The following is a 21878-nucleotide window of genomic DNA, read 5'->3' as shown; positions in this document are numbered from 1 at the left end:
AGTGCAGAATGAATCACGGGTCAGGAACCAGATTGGCATTTAGGACAAGAGAAGAGGAGTCTGAGCCCACACAAGCAGTGATATGGCCGTGATAAGTGCAGTCACACTCGACTCCAGCCAGGATATATCTTATGTACATCCTGTTGGAACAGGACCTGATGCCAGGGCAGGTGGAGCCCTGAGATCCTAACTGAGAGAAAACAAGTGGTGCATCTAACTGCAAAGGAAGATGACTCCTGCCAACATTTGAGTAGATGCTTGAGGGGGAAAATACTACTCAGCAAGATTCATCAGAACTACTCTTGGAGGGTGTATCCCCTCAAACCTGAAATTTAAAAAACAGTCAGTGGACACATACCATGGAGATTTTTTCCTAAGATTTGGATTCTGTTCTAAACATCCCCATGAGATAAAACTTCCCAAAGTGCTGCTGCCATCATTTTAAGCTGGGCTCAGGAGCATCTAATCATGAACTTCTGTGACTGTACCATGGTCCCATTCCTATGTACAGGGACCCTATTAGTCTTCAAGCTCCGAAACAAAGGCCACCTATTTCCCCAAACTGGACATGATGGCTCTGTTTCACCAGGTGTCCAGATCACATCCTTGACATTCCTCTAGATGCTCTGCATCAAACAGGGGCTCCTTGATTTAAGTTGAACTCATCATGTTCTTCTTCTAGTTGTTACTTGAGAATGGAGTTTAGAAGACAGAAAAGGAGGTTGACTTGAAAGATTCTGAAGGAATGACATGACCGGGGGTTGGCGTGCAGCCTCTGAGACCAGCCTGGCTGGATGAACCCTGCCTCTCCTGTTCCTGACTGGGGATGTCATTTCACCTCCCTGATATAGTTGTCGCATCTATAAAATGCAGACAGTCCTCCTGCCTACTTCACATAACTCTTCGAATAGGAAATGACTCCATGCGTGTAAAGTGTAAGAGCAGTGCCAGGCACAAAGAATGGCTCAATAAATGCCAGCTATTGTTATGGTGATGACTGTTGTTGTTGTTGTTTATAGAGGCTTGGGGACCCTGTAGGCCTCGGTCCCCTATGCTTCATGCTCCATCATGTCTGTTCCCAGAACTACTCCAGAAAATGTGCCCAATGCCAATGAGTACCCAAGATGCTAAGAGAAATCACTGTGGTTAAAAACCTGAAGCTACCTGAGCTCTGCTATCGGCAGAAAGGCTCAGTCCCTCAGGCTAAACTTTTTACCAGGAGGGAATAATACATATATACATATACATTCAACATACACACACATACATGCGTCATATCCTGTGCTGGTGGGACTTGTGGTACTAGCCTAATAGGACAAAAATGAAGCTAAAGTCATGATGGAAAGTTCCATGAGAAACCAAGAGTATAGAGAAAATTTAGCAAGCTGAAGAATTAAGCATTAATGGGAAATTATTCCAGAGAAAATATGAACCAACAGGACCCCAGGGAAAGAAGATGCTACAAGCCAAGAAGACCTCAACATTTTTTTTCCATCCCAGCCAGAAAGAATGGGGCAATGTATTTATGTAATCCAAATGCCAGATTGTAGAAAGATTTCGAAAAAAAACGCACAGAGAACTCTGCTGATTATATTGACAACTTGGATAAAGATCCATAGGGCAAGCTCATTAAAATTGCAGAGGAAATAAATAGTGGGAGATGGGGAAAGGAGTAGTTAATTGCTAGATGAGGAAATCGAAATAGAAAATGCTCCTGAAAAGCTGATGAAATGAAATGATTTGCCAAAAGTTAATTACGATAAATGCAAAGTGTTGCACTTAGACTCCAAAAAGTCAACTGCACAAGTCTAGAAGGGGGGACAACAAACTAACAGCAGGGAAGGCTGGGGAGATATGGGGGTGTCAGGCAGCTTGGTCAAAATGAGCCCACCCAGGGCTGTGGCTGTCCAAAGTGAAAAGGTTCTTTTGAATGTGCTGGCTGATAGAAGTCAAATAAAACAGTGAGGGCGTGGAAGGTCTCCTTCTAACTAATGCAGTCGGAGAAGATTGGAATCCATTTAGAGGAAGAGAAGTAGGCATGGAGGACAAGGTGTATGCCCAAACCATATCACATACAGAACAGTTGAGGCGATTGTAAAAATGTTAGGAGACTCGGGTAAATGGGTGGTGAGAAATACCACAGCAATAAGACTTCCAAAAACTTGTCATTTGGAAAAAAGATTATGCTTGCCCTGGGTAATGACAATCAATAAGAGATAAGTCCAACTCCCACACAAAGGACATTTTCTTATTAGGACTGTGTTTTTTAATGGAATAAATTGCTTTAGGAAGAACTGAGCTCCTCACCACTAGATATCATCAAGCAAAGGAGGCTAACTGACCACCTTCCCTGAAATTGTGCTGATGGAAGACCAGCCTTTGTGTGGTTGGAACTTGGACAAAAGGACCTCTTCCAACCCCGATGATCCATATTTTTCTTCATGAAGCTTCATCCTGATCATGCTCCGATAGGAGGTCTACACTCAGTAAGACTTTTGATCATAATAACAACAGGAATATTGATAGAGGGAGCTCTTGGTTCCAGGCAGCCTATGTGGATTAATACAGCATCCTTTGAAGGGAGTATTATTATTATTCCCATTTATCAGATGGGAAGACTGAGGCCCATCCAGCTAGTAGATGACAGAACCGGGATTTGGGTCCCAGAGTCTCGCTCTAGTGGCACATTTTCCCATCTTCTCTGTCCACTCAGTACAGAAGGTTCTAATCATGCACCCTTTGGCCAGGGTTTCACTGTATCAAACATGGTACTGACAACACAACTATGAAGACCACAGTGAGTGGGGAAGAAAGGTTAGCCTCTCAACAGGCCAGCAGTCACAGTAGTTACAGATCACAGTCCAGGCCTGCAAAGCAGAGAGGTCAAGGACTCATGAGCATCCAACCTTGGCAAGGTTGATTTGAATTTAAGGATGGGGAACAATGAAGAACGGAGTGCACAGGGAGCTCAGCACAGTGCCAGGGCACCCTCTGCAGCCACCCAGCTTGGGATTAGCAGTGGTCCAGAAGAGCTAGCTCTCTGGGAATGCCTCCACCCCTTGTTTTTCCTTTCCTTCCAGCAGTTCTAAAAAGGGTTAAGACCACCTTACATAATGAGGGTGGAGCCTGCTAGTAAATACAGCTGTCTCAAGTAAAAGCAGTAATAGAGGCAGACATGGGAAGTCAGTAAAAGGAGGTATTTAGGGAAAGATAGAAGGAATGAACATTGAAAAAAAAGTCAGGGCTAAAAATTCCCCATGAAAACCCACCCCCAAAAAATAAATAAAATACATTCCTTATTTAAATATACCACAAGGCAACACACCCATGGGACAGACCTAAACCACTTTCACCATAATTCCCCTTCTATGGAACAGAGGCCGACCTGGGCTTTGCTGTAGGGGCAGGACCAAGAGCAGAGAGAGAAAAGGAGGGGCCCAGCCAAGAGGGTACTGGGCACAGCCCACAGGCAGGCAAGGAACTTGCCTCCACAGGGCTCTGGGTTGGAGCAAATTTGGGGTGGGCATCTCAAAGCTTCCAACTGGACAGGGCCTGAGATGAAGATATAAAAGTAATAGCCATGGTCACTAACAGGAATAGTTTAGGGAGGGCTCCTATGGTGCAGTCACACATTACTTAATGATGGGGATATGTTCTAAGAAACTCATCATTAGGCGATTTCGTCATTGTGCAGACCTCATAGAGTGCACTCACACAAGCCCAGAGGGTCTAGCCGACTACACGCCTAGGCTATATGGGATAGCCTATTGCTCCTAAACTCCAAACCTGCATAGCATGTTACTCTACCGAACACTGTAAGCCACTGCGACCCAATCGTGAGTATGTGTGTTTCTAAACATACCTAAACATAGAAGAGGTACAATCAAAATATGGTAGGAAAGATAAAAAAAATGGTACATCCGCATAGGGCATTTAGCAGGAATAAAGTTTACAGGACTGCAAGTTGCTCTGGGTGAGTCAGTGAGTGAGTGCTGAGTGAATGCGAAGGCCTAGGACATTACTGCACACTACTGGAGACTTTATCAACATTAGACACTTAGGTGACACTACATGTATTAAAAATAAAGTGGTGGCACTATGATGTTACAAAAGCTACGACATTACTAGGCGATAGGAATTCTTTAGCTCCATTTTAACCTTACGAGAGCACCATCCTCTATGTTGTCCACTATGTCATTTTATGTAGCACACGACTGTACTGTGTTAAGCACTTTCCTGTATATTATTTCATTTAATCCCCCCAATAGGGAAGATTCATCATACATACTTTACAGTTAAGAAATCACAGAGGGATAAACAATCACAGCAATGAGTGAACAACACAGTAGGAGCCGTGCTGAGCGCATTACAGGGACTGCCTCAGGTTACGTTCACAGCATCCCCATGAAGACAGTGCACTTATCGTCCTGGTATCACAGGTGTGGAAACAGGTACAAAAGAATTAAACACACTGCAGTCAACAATAGTGTAACACGCCCACAGTGCAACAGCAAGATGTAACAGAGCTGCAATTCAAGCCCGGAGTTTTCTGTCTCCAGAGCGCCTGCCCTAACCACAATGCTTAGGGGTTGGGAACCTTCTTGCCACAGCCCACATTGCCAAGGTGAGAGATCCTACAGTTGCAACCCACTACTCGTTCTCACTTTCCTGGGGAGACAGAACTCTGTGACAACAAACAATACCGGAGAGAAAACAACATAACAATCAAAATGGCAAAAACGCAGAACTAATAGAAAACCCAGATGATCAACAAAAGCAGAACTTATCAATTAATACAAGAAGAGCAGCAATCAAAACCCACAGAGCGCTCAGGATGACGCTGATGAGTTCCTGATTAGAAAGCCCTATGGTTTAAGTGCTCAGGATTTCCAGCTCTTTTCATGGGCATGTGCACAGTAGGAGTTTTGCAAGGTTGCTAAGCAATGCCTGGCAACCAGACTCCAGAGCAGATCACTCAACAGGAGTCCTTGGTAACTCTAGTAAGGCAATAAATATTAGTTCATAAAATCCAAATTTTAGATACCCTTAATAACTCATGACATAGGTTACTAGTAAGGATCCCTTAGTTATTCACCAGAATGCAGATATGTAATGGCCCATCCTTCACTTGTAAGAACTAAAGAAAGACTTCTAGTTTTGAGGTTCAATATTCCTTTATTGAATACACATTTGCCGAAAACCTACTGTGTGCCAGGCACTGTTCTAGACACTAGGGAGGCGGATACTGACAGTCCCCCCAATGGACTATAACCCCTAAGAAAACCACTAAGACTATGCAAGAATTCTGCTTTCACGAAAATGAGGCCCAGAGAGGTAATGCAATCTGTCCAAAGTTGCACAGCACCCTGGAGGCTAGACCGGTCCACTGGAGGCAGGTCCACTCAGCCGCTCCTTAGTCTGTCCAGAAGGGCACTGTGTTTCCCTAAAAGGCCACATCACCATGGTTGACCCAGAGAGACCCCATGATTCACTAGCTTGTCCCTGTCTTCTAAGTTGACCCTGAGGGCTGGAAGTACCAGGACACAGGCCTTGGCTACTGAGCATCTTGGAAAGTCTCCCACTTGACCTCAGGACCTCTGTGGTCAAGTGAGGGAAAGCCTATGACATGGTGTCAGTTTTTATTGGACCAAACCACCGGCAAAGCTAGCCGTCATCTGGAGTGATGGAGAAAATTAAGTTACCACATTCTCACGTTTCAGCCTTTCGCCCGTTCTCCTTCGCAAACAGGAAATGTTTATTTAAATATAGCAGTCTCCAGCATGTTCCAGAGCCAAGTGAAAAACCAAAGATGTCCACTCTTGCCCCCACTCCACCGTTCAGGCCACCCCTCACTGCAGTGAGAAGTGGGCCTCTGCCTGCCTCTAGGCAGGAGGGCAAGATGGGGAGAAGTGGCCCCACGTGAGAGTTCATTTTCATCTGCCTCCTCTTTTTCCAGGCTGAGATTGTGGTTGGAGAAGAATTACATCTGTGGGCTCCTTTTGTAGTCAGAAGGGTAAGTGCAACATCTGTTTACTCTGTGCTCCATGGTAAATGTTTGGTTTCAGGCACCGCCATCCACTTCCTCTCCTCTCGTCCTCTATCTTTGCTGCACGGATAATAAATTACACTGAATTCTTCTCTGCATTTATTTAGCTTTCTTGTGGGTGTCACCTCCTCATGGAGGGGGAAAAATTGTCAGTAGTTTACAAAAGACAGAGAGTTTCTTCTTCTGCGTGATGTGCTGACATTATAGGGAATACCTTGGAACATGGACCCCCAACTCTGATTCTGGCTTAATTATGAACAATTCAGGCCCCATTCCAGGCCTGAAGCAAAGTCCAAATGCTGAGCACATTATCCCCACTCAGGTTTTCCTTAATGTCGTAACACAAGGTTTCAGAAGTCAGAAACATCCAGAGAAGCAATATACACAGACACACACACACACACACACACACACACACACACACACACACACACATCCCTTCATCAAAGGCTTTTTGGGAGGCAGAGTACCAAGAATGGAGAATGGAGAAAATGCTGTTTCTTTGTTTTAAAACACAATTTAAACATGTGAGATCAGAAAACTGGATTTTAGGAAGGTCCTGAGCATCTGATGACAGTGCTGACAAAACGTGCCCTATGGCAAAATGAACCCTGGGAAGTTCAAAAGGCTCACCAAAGCAAGTTTCCTTCTATCTTTTGCTTACATTCTTTACATTGAAGTGCTGGTTTTCTTCTGTATATGCAATGATTCTATATACAGTTTCTGGAATGCAGTAGAGGCTCAAGTCATGTTTGTTCTCAAACTCCTAGGCTCAAGCAATCCTCTCACCTCGGCCTCCCAAAGTGCTGGGATAACAGGCATGAGCCACTGCGCCCGGCCTCACGTAATGTGTGTTGAATGAATGAAGGCAGGAATAAATGAGTGATTCCTCTCTGAAGAAATCCTTGGCAGAGCATAAAAATGCCAAATATCCCCCAAGAGTTTTCAGAATTGAAATGTTACATCTGAGTTGGCTGAGAGAGAGTGTGGTGCAGGATTTTGGTGGTGAAAAACTGCTGGTGGACTGCCCTGAAACCCTGAAGTGAACCTGACCCAGCTTGCTCCTAAAGACTGTCCCCGATTCCCAGGGAGGAAGGAGAAGAGAATGAGATACCATCGCGGCAGCCCCATGCGCCCTAGCCAAAGTGGCACCAGTGACCACAACTGAGGCAGAAGAGACCAGAGATATCAAAGCAGCTCCTGCTCTCCCACTGCCTGTGAAGGACTGCAGCAGGGGGCCTATGGGAACGACCAGGACTCCAGTCTCTGCCCTGTTTCTCCAGTTCTAGAGTTGGTGGGTTGCCCTGAGCTGCACAGATCTCCTACAGGAGATGACTGGGTGGCGTGCTGGCATGGGTGCTGTTCCTGCAGCTCTGGAAAACTTCCTATATACCAGGAGGAAAGGGACTTACTCTCCTTGGTTTCCCAAACATGGAGCACGGTTTTGAAGATGGAGAAGAAGTAGTTTCAAGATCCCAAGCATCAGAGCTAACATCAAAGTGAGCTGAACATTTGCAGGGTATACCAGAAGCAGAAGCAACAGCAGCCTGTTCTAAGATCCAAGCCCAGCCAGAAACCTGCCAGGACTGTCTGTTTATAGATTGTGGTCCAAACTGACCCTTGTTCCAAGGATGACCAGCAGAGTGATAAGGGTTGTGGGCTTAGGAACCAATCAGGCTTGGATTCAAACACTTCACTAGCTGCATGACCTTGAGTAAATGACAAGACGACTTAACTGTAAAATGGAGTAATAAGCATTGCCTATGTAACTAACAGGACTGTTGGAGAGATTCAATGAGATAATACATGTACACAAATCAAGGCATGCAAAGCATTTATCAAACAATAGCTATAGTTATTATTTCACTAAGTCATGGGGCTAGCACTGGTGTGACAAGGAGGGGAACTTAGTTTACAAGTTGCAGGTATCTAAAAATACCACTAAAACAAGTTTTGCACTCCTATGGACTAACATAATGTCTGAATTAAGGTGTGAAAAACTGGATTTTGGCCCCTTTATTGCCATCAACTTGCTGTGTTTTCCTGGGCAAGTCATTTTATACTTCCAAGCCTGGTTTTCGACATTTGTTAATAATTCGGCTCTCACCCTTTAGGATTCTGTGGTTCAACCCAACAAAACAATCATTGCACTTGAGGGAAAAAAAAAAGTTTTCAGCCAAAGGAAAAAGAGAGAATCAGGAATAAGGAAGACAGTTCTGCTGAGTCTCCACCCAGAGACGCACAAAGAAGTGGAAGAGAAGAGGAGGTGGGGTGATAGGAGGTGACTAACAGGAATAACACACTCTAGGACAATGCTTGTCATCACTACCCTCTTCCAGCCTGAAGTCAAGAAAGCAGAGTGGAAGATCCAGGTGCCTACCCCTAAGGCACGTGAGGAAGGGGAGAAGAGGGAGAGCAAGACACGAAGGGGAATCCACCACACTACAGCAAACCCTCACCCACTTCTCGGCTGGGTTCCCAGTAAGGCTCCCACCCACTCCAGCGTTTCTCCCCCACTCCCTTACCCCACCCCAACTGCGGACTAAGAGGAGCCCACCCCGGAGTCCAAGTTTTGAATCTGGTCCGAGGATCAAAATGATAAATGTTTCCAAAACGTTGACATATGAAAAGTAAATATTTGGTTGCACAATTGGGGCTAAAACTAGGGTCAATCCACCCCATTCTGCAAGCGCCTCTCCATTCGCTGCCAAGCCCAGGATCCGAGGCTGAGTGCGGTTTGTAAGATTATAACGCTCGGTCTCATTTGAAGAGCTGTCAGCATTTCCATTCTCCGGCCCCTTCGTTCGGGGAGGCATTTATAACCGAGCCATAAAAAATTCACCCGGGTCTGCAACTTGGCATCTCCCAGACTGCTTTCCAGGCAGAGCGGGTTTTGCGAGCACCCACTCTGAATCTGTCCAGTTCCTCAGAAGTTAAACCTTCACCCACACTCTCAACTTTCCTTGCAAGGGCAGCCAGAGAGCGGCTGGCCCATTCTGATCTCCAAGCAGGTCAACAGTCTCGGGCCCTCTCTCCCGCCTCTGCGCCTTGACGGCCCATCATCCTATAGCTTTCTCCTTCGCCCGCCCCCCTTTTTAATGAGCGCAGACCCCTGACCCTCACCCTAAGACCTTGAGGCTGCAGTGCTCTTGCCTCCCCTCGCCTCTCGCCAGCTACTCCTCGGAAGCTGTCAGCGGGCCCTGCGTCTGGAACCCTCACCCCTGGAGAAGCACTGCTCTTGGCTCATCGCGGGGGATTTGGAGACCTCTCTTTCCAGATCGGACCAAGCCTACAGACTCCCAGCTCGGAGAGCGAGGGATCCTATCCAGGAAGGGATGGGAATAGAGACTGCATCCAGGGAGGTCGAAAGGAAAGGAGGGATCTGGCGCCTGGGGCCACCTCGGTGGGACCCAGGTGGGTGGCCCGCGTGGGGTGGGGCAGGGGTACTCACAGGCGCTCAGCGTTGCGGGGGATACCCCGAGGAACTGCGCGGAGGCCCAGCCCGTGGCAGTCCACGCTGGCGGCGGAGCAGGTACACTTGGTGGGGCAGGCGACGGCTGGGGGCCCACTCAGGACGCTCGCCAGCGCCAAGGCCAGCGCTAGGCGGGCGCGCACGGCAGCGCCGACCCCTGTCCACCCGGGGGCCATGGTGTGCAGGGCCCCGCTCCCGGAGGAGGCTGCCTCTGCGGGGCAAGACGCGTGGAGCCCGAGGAGTCGCGCGGGGAGCGCGGGCGGCCTGGGGAGCGGGCGGCGGAGTTGGCGCGGAGGAGGGGCGAGCTCGGCGCTCAGGCGCACGGGGCGCGGGCGGAGCGGGGCGCGCCGGGCGGCGGCGGCGGCAGCGGCAGCAGCAGCAGCTCCATCGGCGGGGCCGGCGCTGCCCCGCTGCGCATCGCTGGGAGTGCCCAGGTGCGGAGCGCCCCCTGGCCCCGCTAGCCCGCGGGCCCAGTTGGGGACCTGAGGCGAGCGCAATGGGGCGTGGCGCCCGGGGAGGTCCGGCTTGGGGCTGAGCTGGGGTGCGCGGCGGCGGCGGCTGGGGCACGGGGCGGCCGGCTGAGCTGGCCGGCGCTTGCTCTCTCCATTCACTGAGCAGGGCAGACACCGGAGACGCGGGGCCCACCCCTCCCGCCCCCCCTCAAAAAAAACGCCAACTCCGCCTCCCATTGGCTGCGCCGCGCGTCATGTCGACTAAGTTGGGAACTTTGCTGGAGCGACCGAGAGCCTGGAGGGAGGAGGCAGTAGAGGAGGGAGAGAGAAGGAACCAGGGAAGGAAAGGGGCTCGGCCAGCAGGGCCCCAGGAAAGAAACACTGAAACTCATTCACTGTTAGGAGCCTAGGACGGATAAGGCTCCTGACACTTTTTTTTTTTTTTTTAATTCTTGCACTGAGCTGAGCACTCTACTCATATTCTTTACTTAAGTCCACGATCTTCCAAGGGGGCATCTGAAAACAGCTCAGAGAAGTGAAGCGACTTGCTGGAGATCGCACAGCTGCTAGGGACGCCAAACCATGGCACTGTCGCCCACGAAGCCGCTTCCCTACAGCACCTAGTACTCATGGCAAAGATCCGCAATTTTGCGGTTGACACCAATGTACTCCACAGCTACACACACACACACACACAAACACACACACACGGTGGTCCATGTTGTTGAGGTCACTGGTGGCAAACCTTACCCGGAAACTTGCCCTGCTTTGCCCAGACCCAACGCTTGGTGGGCTGCTAAAAGTAGTGATGGCAGCGACTCGGACCCCTGGATTGACAATGCCTTCTTCCATCCTTGGGTTTCTGCTTCCTGACTGGGTGACTCTGGGCCAATCGTGTCATCTCTGAGCTTTCATTTTGTCAAATCAGGGGCCACAGTCCTGCCTGGCCTCATCTCCCTGGGTTGTTTGGAGCATCACAGAAGATAACGTGTTTTTGCAAAAGTCATTCGCAGATGAGGCATCCCTTCTGTCCCCAGCGCCTTCTTTCTTCCAGCGCCCGCTTTAAATTGACTAGGTCTGAGCTTTTCCAGATGCCAGTGGGGAGGGGCGCGTGCGTTAGAGGCCCCATAAATACTTGTAGGAATGATTCTGTTTGTTTGTTTGAAAGGAAAGGGCAGGAACTGCAGGAAGTATTGCCCAGATTTCCTTGAGGTCCGCTTACACTGAGAAGGCCTGAATGAGCCCTGCATATATATACACACACACTGGTACCTACATATTCACAGCCACTCACACACTTTCACATACTCAGGCTTACACACACCCATTTACACACACGCAATCACACACACGTGCACATGCATGCTGGCTCGCGCGCGCACACACACACACGCACACACACAGTGACAACTATACTCCTGAGAGCGCTTCTCTTTTCTTTCATAAGAATGCTATTCTGATTTCTTCTACCTCATTTTCCTTCAAGGAAACTTTCAACTACTTGACCACATCCTGTGAATATATAGTAGAGTTGCACATTTATTGTATTATACTTTGCAGATTTTCAGTCTTAGCTTCGGGCACCCAGTTGCGCGCGCACACACACACACGCACACTCAAATACACACACACGCACACTCAAACACGCGCGCGCACACACACACACACTCGAGTCCTTTCATCATTCATAAACACATTAGGTGCAATTTACTGCTGTTATTCTTGGGAACCGCTTTCTGCACAGATGCTGTTGTCATCGCCCCCTGGTGGCCGGCGAGGGTCTATGCTCCGGTCCTCAGGGTGACTTCAGCATTTAAGAACTCTAAACATCCTTTTCCCCCTTGCTCTGAAGCTCTCCTCCAAACCTTGAACCAATTTAGTACCAGGACTGAGGCAGATGAGAGAACCGGGCAAGGGCCCAAGGGCACAAAGCGTCTCAGACTGTCTGGAGCAGCAAAGAGTAGGGTTTTCTTTGTTTTCCCAAATGCATGCTAGAGCATGTTTTGCAATCCCTTCGGGCTGGGCCTGGATCTGTGCTCTGGGCGCAGTGGGGGACTGTGTTTTCCATTTAAGCTGCTCAGAGGGTTTCATGAGCCAGACTATATCTTTAAAGGGCTTTATAGGCATTCAAGTGTGATTTTTCCTGGGAGAAGCCCCTTAGAACAGATGGCAAGGGTCCTTCAGAGTCAATCATCCCCTAGGAGGAGGCAAGTGGGAAATACTTGAGGGGCCCAGAGCACCAGGATACACAGAATCATGGAGTGTTTGGGCTGATACAGCCTTAGAAATCACCTAATCCAACATTTCTACAAGTGCCTTCTGATGACTACTGGTTCCACATGTTTCATCATGGGGGAGAAAAAAGTTTCCTTGGGAAAGATAGATTGAGAAATGCTACTCACCTTCACCCCTCTTCAATATCTGCATCAGAGATGAGTGTTTTTAAGACCCTGAGAAGTCCTGCTATAAGGAAACCAGTTTAAGACTTATTTAACCCAGTTTCCCAGTATACAGGACCCCTTTTCATGTAAACTGGAAATTCTCTTGGAACATACGTTGAGACCCCAAATAGTTCAACTCTTGTATTTTACTAACAAGGAAGCTGAGTTTCAGAGAAAGGTGGGCATTTATGCAGGGTCACCTAGCTAATTAGTGAAATAACCAGAGCTAGGACTCGGGGCTTCCGGTGCTGAAAATGTGGCTCCGTCCACTCCCTCAGCTGATTCTGGGGCATCTGCAGAAGGCGGCAGCCACCCCATGGAGGAATTATCCTCTTTGGAGAAGACTGGGTACATCGTTAGGAAGTCAGGCTATTGTTTAGAACTTTCTGTGTCCAAAGGCCAAAGGTGGCTTTACACTCTGTGGTGTCATTTTTACAGTTCCACAAAGTCCCTGGACAACTTTTGAACTTTTCCCTTTACTTTTCCATAGGCTTTTCAAAAGCAAACTACTCGCCCATTACTGCAAGAAACCCCATCTCAAACTTTCTCCTCAACCTGTGTTTCTCAGAAGCAAACTACTCACCCATTCCTTTAAGAAACCCCATCTCAAACTTTCTCGTCGACCTGTGTTTATCTCCCTGTGTAAGGTACCACCCTACACGTGGCCACCACAATCAGCTGAGGTTTTCTGTTTCCAACCAGCCAGATTAACCATTTGTGCTCACCATTCTCCAATGAATTCTCCAGATCTACTCTCTGCCCACTGTCGGAGGCAGTTCTGTTCCTCAGAACAAACAAAAAACTTTAACTTATTGAATTTTCAAAAAAAAAAAAAAGACTTTTAAAGAAAGCCATGGATAGCATACAGAATCTAAGGAAAAAATTGAAGATGGAGGCTTCAACAAAGACAAGACCCAAGACAGGATCTAGGTGCCAAACCCAAGATTTCCAAATTCCCAGGAGGGAGCAACGGATTGTCCTGACTTGAGTCACGTAATCTCCCTTTTGGCCAGAGAAGACAAGAACTATGGGTGACAGTTTTATGGAAACTGCACTCAGCTGGGCAGGTAGGAGTCCTGCTCTCAAAGGAAAATCCAGGAGCTATTAGCTGAAAAGTGGGTGGGAGTATTGAGAAGGCAAAACAGCTCAAGGAATTTTCCCTCTCTCATACACCACAGCCATTTAATTCTTCAGTTCTGTTCATTCTTCCCCATGACCATCTCTTGACTGTATCCCCTCTTCATCTCTGGTCTCCTGCTATTGTTCAGATCCTAGTTTCATGCATAGGTATTGCTCACTGGCCCCCACATAATTTCTCTAACTTTATTTCTTAGTTTTTTGCTCCACCAATCCATCCTTTGCCCTGATGATCCAAGGATGTTAAATACAGACCTGACAATGTAATTTTGAACTCTGGAGTTGTTTTCTGCTTCTTCCACCTCATCTGCCACTACTCCTCCACATCCACTCAATACCCATTCCAGAACATCCTTTCCTACTCCAGAGTCTATCTACCCCAGAGTCCGTGTAGCATCCTCCAGTTTAGAAGCTGAATCCTCTGGACTTGTTGGTCCAGACTATTAGGTTCTTGGAGATAGTGACCCTGTAACCCTGTGTAATCCAATTTTTTGAAACTTGTATTATAAAAAGTTTCAGGCGTATAGAGATGTCTAATCAAGTTTTGCAATCTTGATATCTAGAGGTGCAAATCTTGGTATCTTGATGATTAATAAATGAATACATGAATGAATGAATAAACAAATGAATGATCTTCCAATCAGCCAGCTTATTTTACATTCTCCTATTGTATTTTTATTCATTTTCATCAGTGTTACTCAATCTTTTGGGGGAAGGGGTGGTTACATTCTTCTAGAATGCTCTTGCAAATGATACACATTGCCCACCCCCACCCCCAATTCTGATATATTTGCTTCACCCCATCAAGACTAACAATTTGAGCTCATTATTCTCCAATTGATTCTTCAGATCCACTCTCTGCCCACTGTCAGAGGCAGTTCTGCTCCCCAGGAAATTAACCTTTACAGACTGCATCACCTCAACTCCCTTGGATCCAGCCATATGGGGAACTAGCTCAGAGAGCTAGAGGAGAGAGGCCAAGGCTTCCTCCATAGGACTACAGTTTGTCAATGGCTGCCTTTCCCTATTGAAGGTCATAGGTCATGTCCAACAGCTGTCTTCTTCAGCTATGGGTCTCCTTGGAAATCACTGCCATCCCATTACGCCTTCAGAGGACAGGAGTGGAAATAGCTTTCCACTGCTGCTAAACCTTGGGCATTCCATCCCTTATTGATTTATTTTCTTTTTTCTTTCTTTCTTTCTTTTTTTTTTTTTTTGAGATGGAGTCTCACTTTGTCACTCAGGCTACAGTGCAGTGGTACAATCTTGGCTCAATGAAGCCTCCACCTCCCGGGTTCAAGCAGTTCTCTGCCTCAACCTCCCAAGTAGCTGGGATTATAGGCACCCACAACAACACCTGGCTAATTTTTGTATTTTTAGTAGAGATGAGGTTTCGCCATCTTGGCCAGGCTGGTTCTTGAACTCCTGACCTCGTGGTCCACCCACCTGAGCCTCCCAAAGTGTTGAATTACAGGCGTGAGCCACCGCGCCCCGCCCCCTTGTTGATCTCTTAACCCTGCCTCACCTTTTCATACAGTCCCTTTACCAAACTTTCTTCAGGTGCTCCTTTGAATTATCCATTTCCTACCAGGGACGCTGAAACTGACACACCACCTCACTGAGCTGCTGAGGCAGATCTCGAAGGAGTAGGTGAACAGGAAGCGGTAAGAGAGAAAATGAAACCCCCAATTTGAGATTAAGACTATGATCCCTATTACATTTTCCTGGGAGAGAGAATAGCTCATGTATGTGAATTTTAGGTCATTTCTGGAGAAATGGCCTAAAAGGGGTAAGGAAGTGGCCTAGGAAAAAATACCATCCATTGGACCTAGAAGGACAGAAGGACATTGTTTTCTTTTTTTTTCTTTTTGAAACAGAATCATCTTGCTTTGTCGCCCAGACTGGAGTCTAATAGAGCAATCTCGGCTCACTGCAACCTCCGCCTCCCGGGTTCAAGCGATTCTCCTGCCTCAGCCTCCTGAATAGCTGGGATTACAGGCATGTACCACCACACCCAGCTAATTTGTTTTTGTATTTTTAGTAGAGACGGGGTTTTGCCATGTTGGTTAGGCTGGTCTCGAACTCCTGACCTCAGGTGATCAGCCCATCTCAGCCTCCCAAAGTGCTGGGATTACAGGTGTGAGCCACAGCGCCCAGCCTGAAGGACATTGTTTTCAATGCAAATACTTCTCTCTTTCTCCCCTGAAAGAGAATGAACAATAAAGGTTTATTGCCAGTTAATCTATTGAGCCTCCCCAAGGGATAAGAACTACTCTGAATACAAAAATGTTTAACGAATGAATATGTAACATAAATTTGATAAATGAATATTAAAATAAGTAACCTATTGATATGGTTAGGCTTTGTGTCCACACCCAAATCTCATCTTGAATTCTAATCCCCATAGTCCCCATGTGTCGAGGGAGAGACCAGGTGGAGGGAATTGAATCCTGGGAGTGGGTTCTCCCATGCTGTTTTCATGATAGTGAATGTGTTCTCATGATACCTGATGGTTTTATAAGGGGCTGTTTCCCCCTTTGCTCCGCACTTCTTCCTGCCACTTTCCGAAGAAGGTGCCGTGCTTCCCCTTCTCCTTCCATCATGATTGTAAATTTCCCCAGGCCTCCCCAGCCATGCTGAACTGTGAGTCAATTAAACCTCTTGCCTTTATATCCAGTCTCAGGCAGTTCTCTATAGCAGTATGAAAACAGACTAATGCACTTATCATGAGGAAGACGATCGAGCAATAAAACCTTTCAAAATCTATATTCAACTGTATCGGCAACTATTAATTGGCCTTCTGCTGTAACCGTGTGATTATGGTTCCGAATTTTCTTGTTTGTATATGAGCTTGCTTTCCTCAATACACTGATTTTTTTAAGGGGCAGGCACATGACTGAAATGGACCAAGCAGAGTCCTTTCCTGGGATATTTCCAGCTGAAACTGGAGGAAAAGATCTAGTCCTTCTAGGGCACTAAAACTGTAGCATGTGAGGAACAGGAGTGAGCAACCACGTGGCCCAGTCGAGACTAACCATGGTGAAAGAGACTAAAATCGACCCATCTTCCAGAAGTGTAAGTGGCATTCAGCGGAATTTACCAATCAAATAAACATTTATTGAGAACTTTAGATACAACCACAGCTGACAAAAATCCAATTGGGAAGACAAAATTAAGATACATGAATGAAGAGAAAAGATATGGTATATAACTAAATGCTAAGTGATATGGGTCACGTAGTAAGTGCTACACAAATTCTGAAGACGGGGAAATCACTTTAAGCTGGGAAGGAGGGCTGAATAATTCAGTCTGGCGTTTGAAGGGTTTGCTACCGTCAATGAGAGGGAGAAGGGTTCTGGCATTGGGAGAAACAGAGGCAGGGTGGTAGGAATAGAATAGTGTTTGAGCTGCGAAGATGGCTTTGAGAATGTGGAGTATAAGAGAGTTTGGAGCACATTTCTATTTGCCTAAGAGACAATTGGAGAAAAAAAAGTTTTGATACCTAATTTGCCCGTGACTGTGGCTTGGCTGCCTTGCTTTAGAAACTGGAGGACTCTGTGTAGAGGCAATGGCTCTGACTTTGAGAGGTGATACAAATTGGAATCCTGAGAAAGGAACCAGAAATATGTCCCCAGTTCAACTTTGCCCTGGTCTGAGAGGAAGCCAGATGATTTGGGAGCTCTTGGTTCTCTAAACTGGTGCAGCAAGAGGCAAGTCAGCCAGGTGTGGGGATCAGGCTCTTGGTCCTCAGAGCCAGAGTGCTGACCCGAGAGGCCTGGCAGACAGATGAATGTGATCACGGACCTCTCCAAATTGTACAGGGAAGATTTGTCTCATATTTGAGCAAAGAAAGAACTGTCACTAGGGAGATGGCTCTCCAATTTGAGGAACATTAATCACCTAATTAACCAGAACACCTGCTCATAAAAATGGTCCCACCCAGGGAATCAAGTTAAACAAAGCATGAGGATGTGCTGCACAGACTTAGCTGTGGCATCTGTATCCTTGGCTGGCCTCCTTGGGCACTGAGGCTCACAATACTCTCCAGCCAGCTGCTGGGCTTGACAGAGGCTTCCAAACACCAGCCTTGTTTAGCAAGCCGCGATTAGTGAAAAACTCAGAGAACTCCTCTTGCAACTTACCTTGAATCGTGGATACTGGTGAAAGTGCTGGGCGGTATTCTGAGTGTTTTGCATACATTAAGTCTCTAATACAACAACCAAAGGAAATCTCCTACTGTTGCTGAGGCTAGTGTGATGCTCACAGATCTAGTTTCTTCTTCTGGGCACATGGGAAGACTGCATTTCCCAGCCTCCACTGCAGTGAGGTTGGTGCCATGTGCCTCATTCTGACCAAAGAAGCATGTGCAAAAGTGGTGCATACCACTTCCGGACTTGGTCTTGGAAACTTCTTATGCAATCAATACAGTGCTCTCTCTTTGTCTATTAGCTGGACACATAGAGGGGATTCGGGGAAGGATCCCAGGGTGTCCTGAGAGAATGGCAGAGATACAGAAAGAAAGGCCCTGGAATCCCTAAATCACCACATAGAAGATGGTGGCCAAACAGTCTGTACTATGAGAAAAAACTAAACTTCCCACTGAGATTTGAAGGTTTGAATCACTGATGCAATCTTGGCAATTATGTTTCCTCAAATCACACAGGACCAATCTTAGAGAAAGCTGCTACCTATGTGGTATGATTTCAGAAACTTCAGGAAATTCCTCCATCCCAAAATAATACCTCCTCCTATTGGTTAATCATTGACATGCTTTTAATAAGGAACCCTCATTATCTGTTCTTTACTTACCTTAACATTCCTTCAACATATATTTGTGGAATACTTTTTAGGTGCAGATAATCCTGGAAGTGTTATGGTGATGGAAAAGTAAACATGGTTGCTATTCTCGTAGAATGTTTTATGGGAAACAGATGTAAAACAACCAATTACACAAGAAAATTAATACATACTTACAAATTATAAAAGTTAGGAAGGGAATGAATGGGGTGATGTAATAAAGATAAATAGAAATTGGCAAAGTTTCAAAAAAAGTAGTCAGGGAAGGAGACTTAAAGTATAAAAAGAATCTAGCTATGGCGTGTGAGATATGGAAGCGAGTAGGTCATTATTCTAAGAGAGACAACAGCACATGCAAAGGCGTTAAAGTATGACTTTGATAGCTGGAGAAACATAGGAAAGGCACTGTGGTTAGATCCTAGAAAGGGAAGGAGATCTGTTCTTGGAAGGTTAGAATTATTTCTCCTTCACTATTGCATTGAGCCCAGTATACATGAAGTACTCTGGTGAGTGACATTCCTCCGTTCATTTGTGTATAAGAAGGGAAGCCTGGCCAGGTGCGGTGGCTGACGCCTGTAATCCCAGCACTTTGGGAAGCCTAGGCAAGCAGACCACCCGATGTCAGGAGTTCAAGACAAGCCTGGCCAACTTGGGGAAACCCTGTCTCTACTAAAAATACAAAATTAGCCATGCGTGGTGGCGGGCACCTGTAGTACCAGCTATTTGGGAGGCTGAGGCAGAAGAATTGCTTGAACTCAGGAGGCAGAGGTTGCAGTGAGCCAAGATTGTGCCACTCATAGCCTGGGTGACAGAGCGAGACTCCATCTCAAAAACAAGAAAAAAAAAAAAAAAAAGAGAAGCTTAAACTTTTGGATGAATCTGACTTGACATAGAGTCTATTGCAGTTTTAGAAGTATTTGAATACAGGGGACTGATCAAAGGCAATCTACTTAGAGGATTGCTATGAAAGCTATCTTGTATAGGAGCATGATATTTTCCCACAACTTTTAAGCTTTTTGATGTGGCTCAGGGCAAGGGGTTGGAGTTGATGAAGACCACTGCGGCAGGAGATTAAAGCCCCTCTAGCCCTTGGAGCTGCCATCTCATTGAAGGCATGGACATTTCTATAAAATATTTTATTGTATACATTTCCATTTCCAAAGTTTAGCTAATGGCACCATCATCTACTAAGATGGCTAGACCAAAAACTTAAATGTCATCTTTAGCTCTTCCCTTTTTTCCTCTTAACCTATCCCACATTCATCAGCTCACCAAGACCTGTTGATTTTATTATTATTATTATTATTAATATACTTTAAGTTCTAGGGTACATGTGCACAATGTGCATGTTTATTACATATGTATACATGTGCCATGTTGGTGTGCTGCACCCATAAACTCATCATTTACATTAGGTATTTCTCCTAATGCTATCCCTCCCCCATCCCCCAACCCCATGGCAGACCCCAGGGTGTGATGTTCCCTGCCCTGTATCCAAGTATTCTCATTGTTCATTTCCCGCCTATGAGTGAGAACATGCAGTGTTTGGTTTTCTGTCCTTGCAATAGTTTGTTCAGAATGATGGTTCCAGTTTCATCCATGTCCCTGCAAACAACATGAACTCATCCTTTTTTATGGCTGCATAGTATTCCATGGTGTATATGTGCCACAGTTTCCTAATCCAGTCTATCATTGATGGGCATTTGGGTTGGTTCCAAGTCTTTGACTTCATATGTGGTAACATCCACCCCTCCGCCCCATACCTGTCATCTGGGCCCCTTAACTGGCTTCCCTGCCCAACGCCTGTCCAGTCATATTTTCCAGAGCCTCTGAGGACTTTCCATGACTTACATGACTTAAAGTCTGAGGAACACACATGGTAAGGAAGGATCTTTGTCAAGTGTTCTCTTCCCCGCCTTTATCTCCTGCTTCATTCTTCACCAATTCCTATTCCCACCTTAGGCTGAGCTATGGAGACTCAACGTTTCCTGAAAGTGTTGAGGGGTTGATGGTTCACCTGTGAACTTCCCCCATGCTCTTCTCTCTTTTATGGATGCCCTTGCCCACCTCCTCCCTCTGACCACAGTGTCCTGGTCCTTCCCACTGCGGCCCATGCATCAACACATGTGTGAAGCATTTTATACTTTCCTCCCTATTAACTCCCCTGCCATATTAGAGACTTCTTCATTTGACCTGTGGCTATATAAACCTCTATCATTACATTTCTTCCATTAATCCTTACACATCTTCCTCCTTCCCCACTTAGACTGTAAGTCTCTTGAGAAATGAGATGTGATTCGCCAAACTCCTCATGAGAATTGTCCATCCTCACTGGATCCAATTCCTCTCTTCTCATTCTTTCTTGATCCCACTCCTTCCAGAATTTCTCCCTAACACTTTACTGAAACTGTTCTATTCAATGACCTCCCCATCCTTCTAGGTAAACTGGGCCAAAATTCTTGGAATTACCCCTCATTTCTCCATTCCTTTCTTACTCAACATCCAAAAAAATCAGCAAATCCTGTTTATTTTTTCTTCAAGTCCATAATCCAACCATTTATTTTCATGTCTGTCATTACCACAAGTGACTGTCATTCCTGGACTGGATTATAGTAATAAACTCCCAACTCCTGCCGCCATCATTCCCTACCTTCTGTAGTCAACTTTTAACCCAGCAGTCCTGTCATGATAATATATATGTCAGATCATGTCATTCCTCTGATCCAAAGCTTTCAATATAGACTTCTGCTTCTAGCTGTGATAGCATAATGGAACTGGATTTATTCTTCCACCTTAAACAAGAAGAAAAACTGGACAAACTATACAGAAAAAAAGTTTTTTTGGTTTTTATTTTCCAAATGCTGGAAAATGGGAAGTGCATTCCTGAGCTCTCTAACATGACAAATTAGGTGAGTTGTATGATGATAATAGCTTATTGTCTAGAAATAATTTCCAGGATGCAGTGCGGGGAGGATTCAGCATTCTGTCATAGTTGAGCAGACAGAGATCAGAGGGTCCAATGTGTCTAGAATTGTAAGATAGCATACCTGAAAGATAGGAGCTAAGTGGTAGGAGGGTTCCAGAGATCTCCAGAGAGGTTCCCTTGAGTGTTGGCTGAATATGTGTGAGGGAAACCCTATGAGCCTGGGAAGAAAAGACACTTAAGATCAGTAGCCTGAATAATTCCCAGAATTCACACATGACTGATAATAGTTCGTGTTTTCACCAGCCATAGTAAGAAACCCTCATAATATTTAGGGCATTGGGTAAAAGCCTCAGAAGAGTGTTGCCTTGTAGTGGAGTTAAAGACACCTTGGACCCATCCTAAAAAAAATATTTAAAAACAAGCCTTGACAGGATGCAATTGATTTCATGTAACTTAACTGTGAGATGGAACAAAACGCTATACTCCTATTTAAAGAAATATAGCAAGATCATCCAACAATTTAAATTTCACAGTGACTGACATCCAATCAAAATTATCAGGAATATGAGGAAGCTTGAAAATATAACTTATTAAAATGAAAAAAATA

The 21878-nt window shown here is 46.0% G+C and overlaps 1 protein-coding gene across 1 annotated transcript in view; it reads right to left on the bottom strand.

Moving 5' to 3' along the window:
- SLIT3 (slit guidance ligand 3) overlaps window positions 1–10132 on the bottom strand; it is a 637958-nt gene extending 627826 nt beyond the window's left edge. The window contains exon 1 of the mRNA XM_008015258.3: window positions 9498–10132. Coding sequence (XP_008013449.3) covers window positions 9498–9694 — 197 coding nt within the window. The 5' untranslated portion in view covers window positions 9695–10132. The remainder of the gene's footprint in view (window positions 1–9497) is intronic.
- Window positions 10133–21878: the final 11746 nt, after the last annotated feature.

Source organism: Chlorocebus sabaeus, chromosome 23 (assembly GCF_047675955.1).
Source record: "Chlorocebus sabaeus isolate Y175 chromosome 23, mChlSab1.0.hap1, whole genome shotgun sequence".
Lineage (NCBI taxonomy): Eukaryota > Metazoa > Chordata > Mammalia > Primates > Cercopithecidae > Chlorocebus > Chlorocebus sabaeus.
Note: the sequence above shows the minus strand (reverse complement) of the source record. Positions and strands in the feature narration are given on the sequence as shown.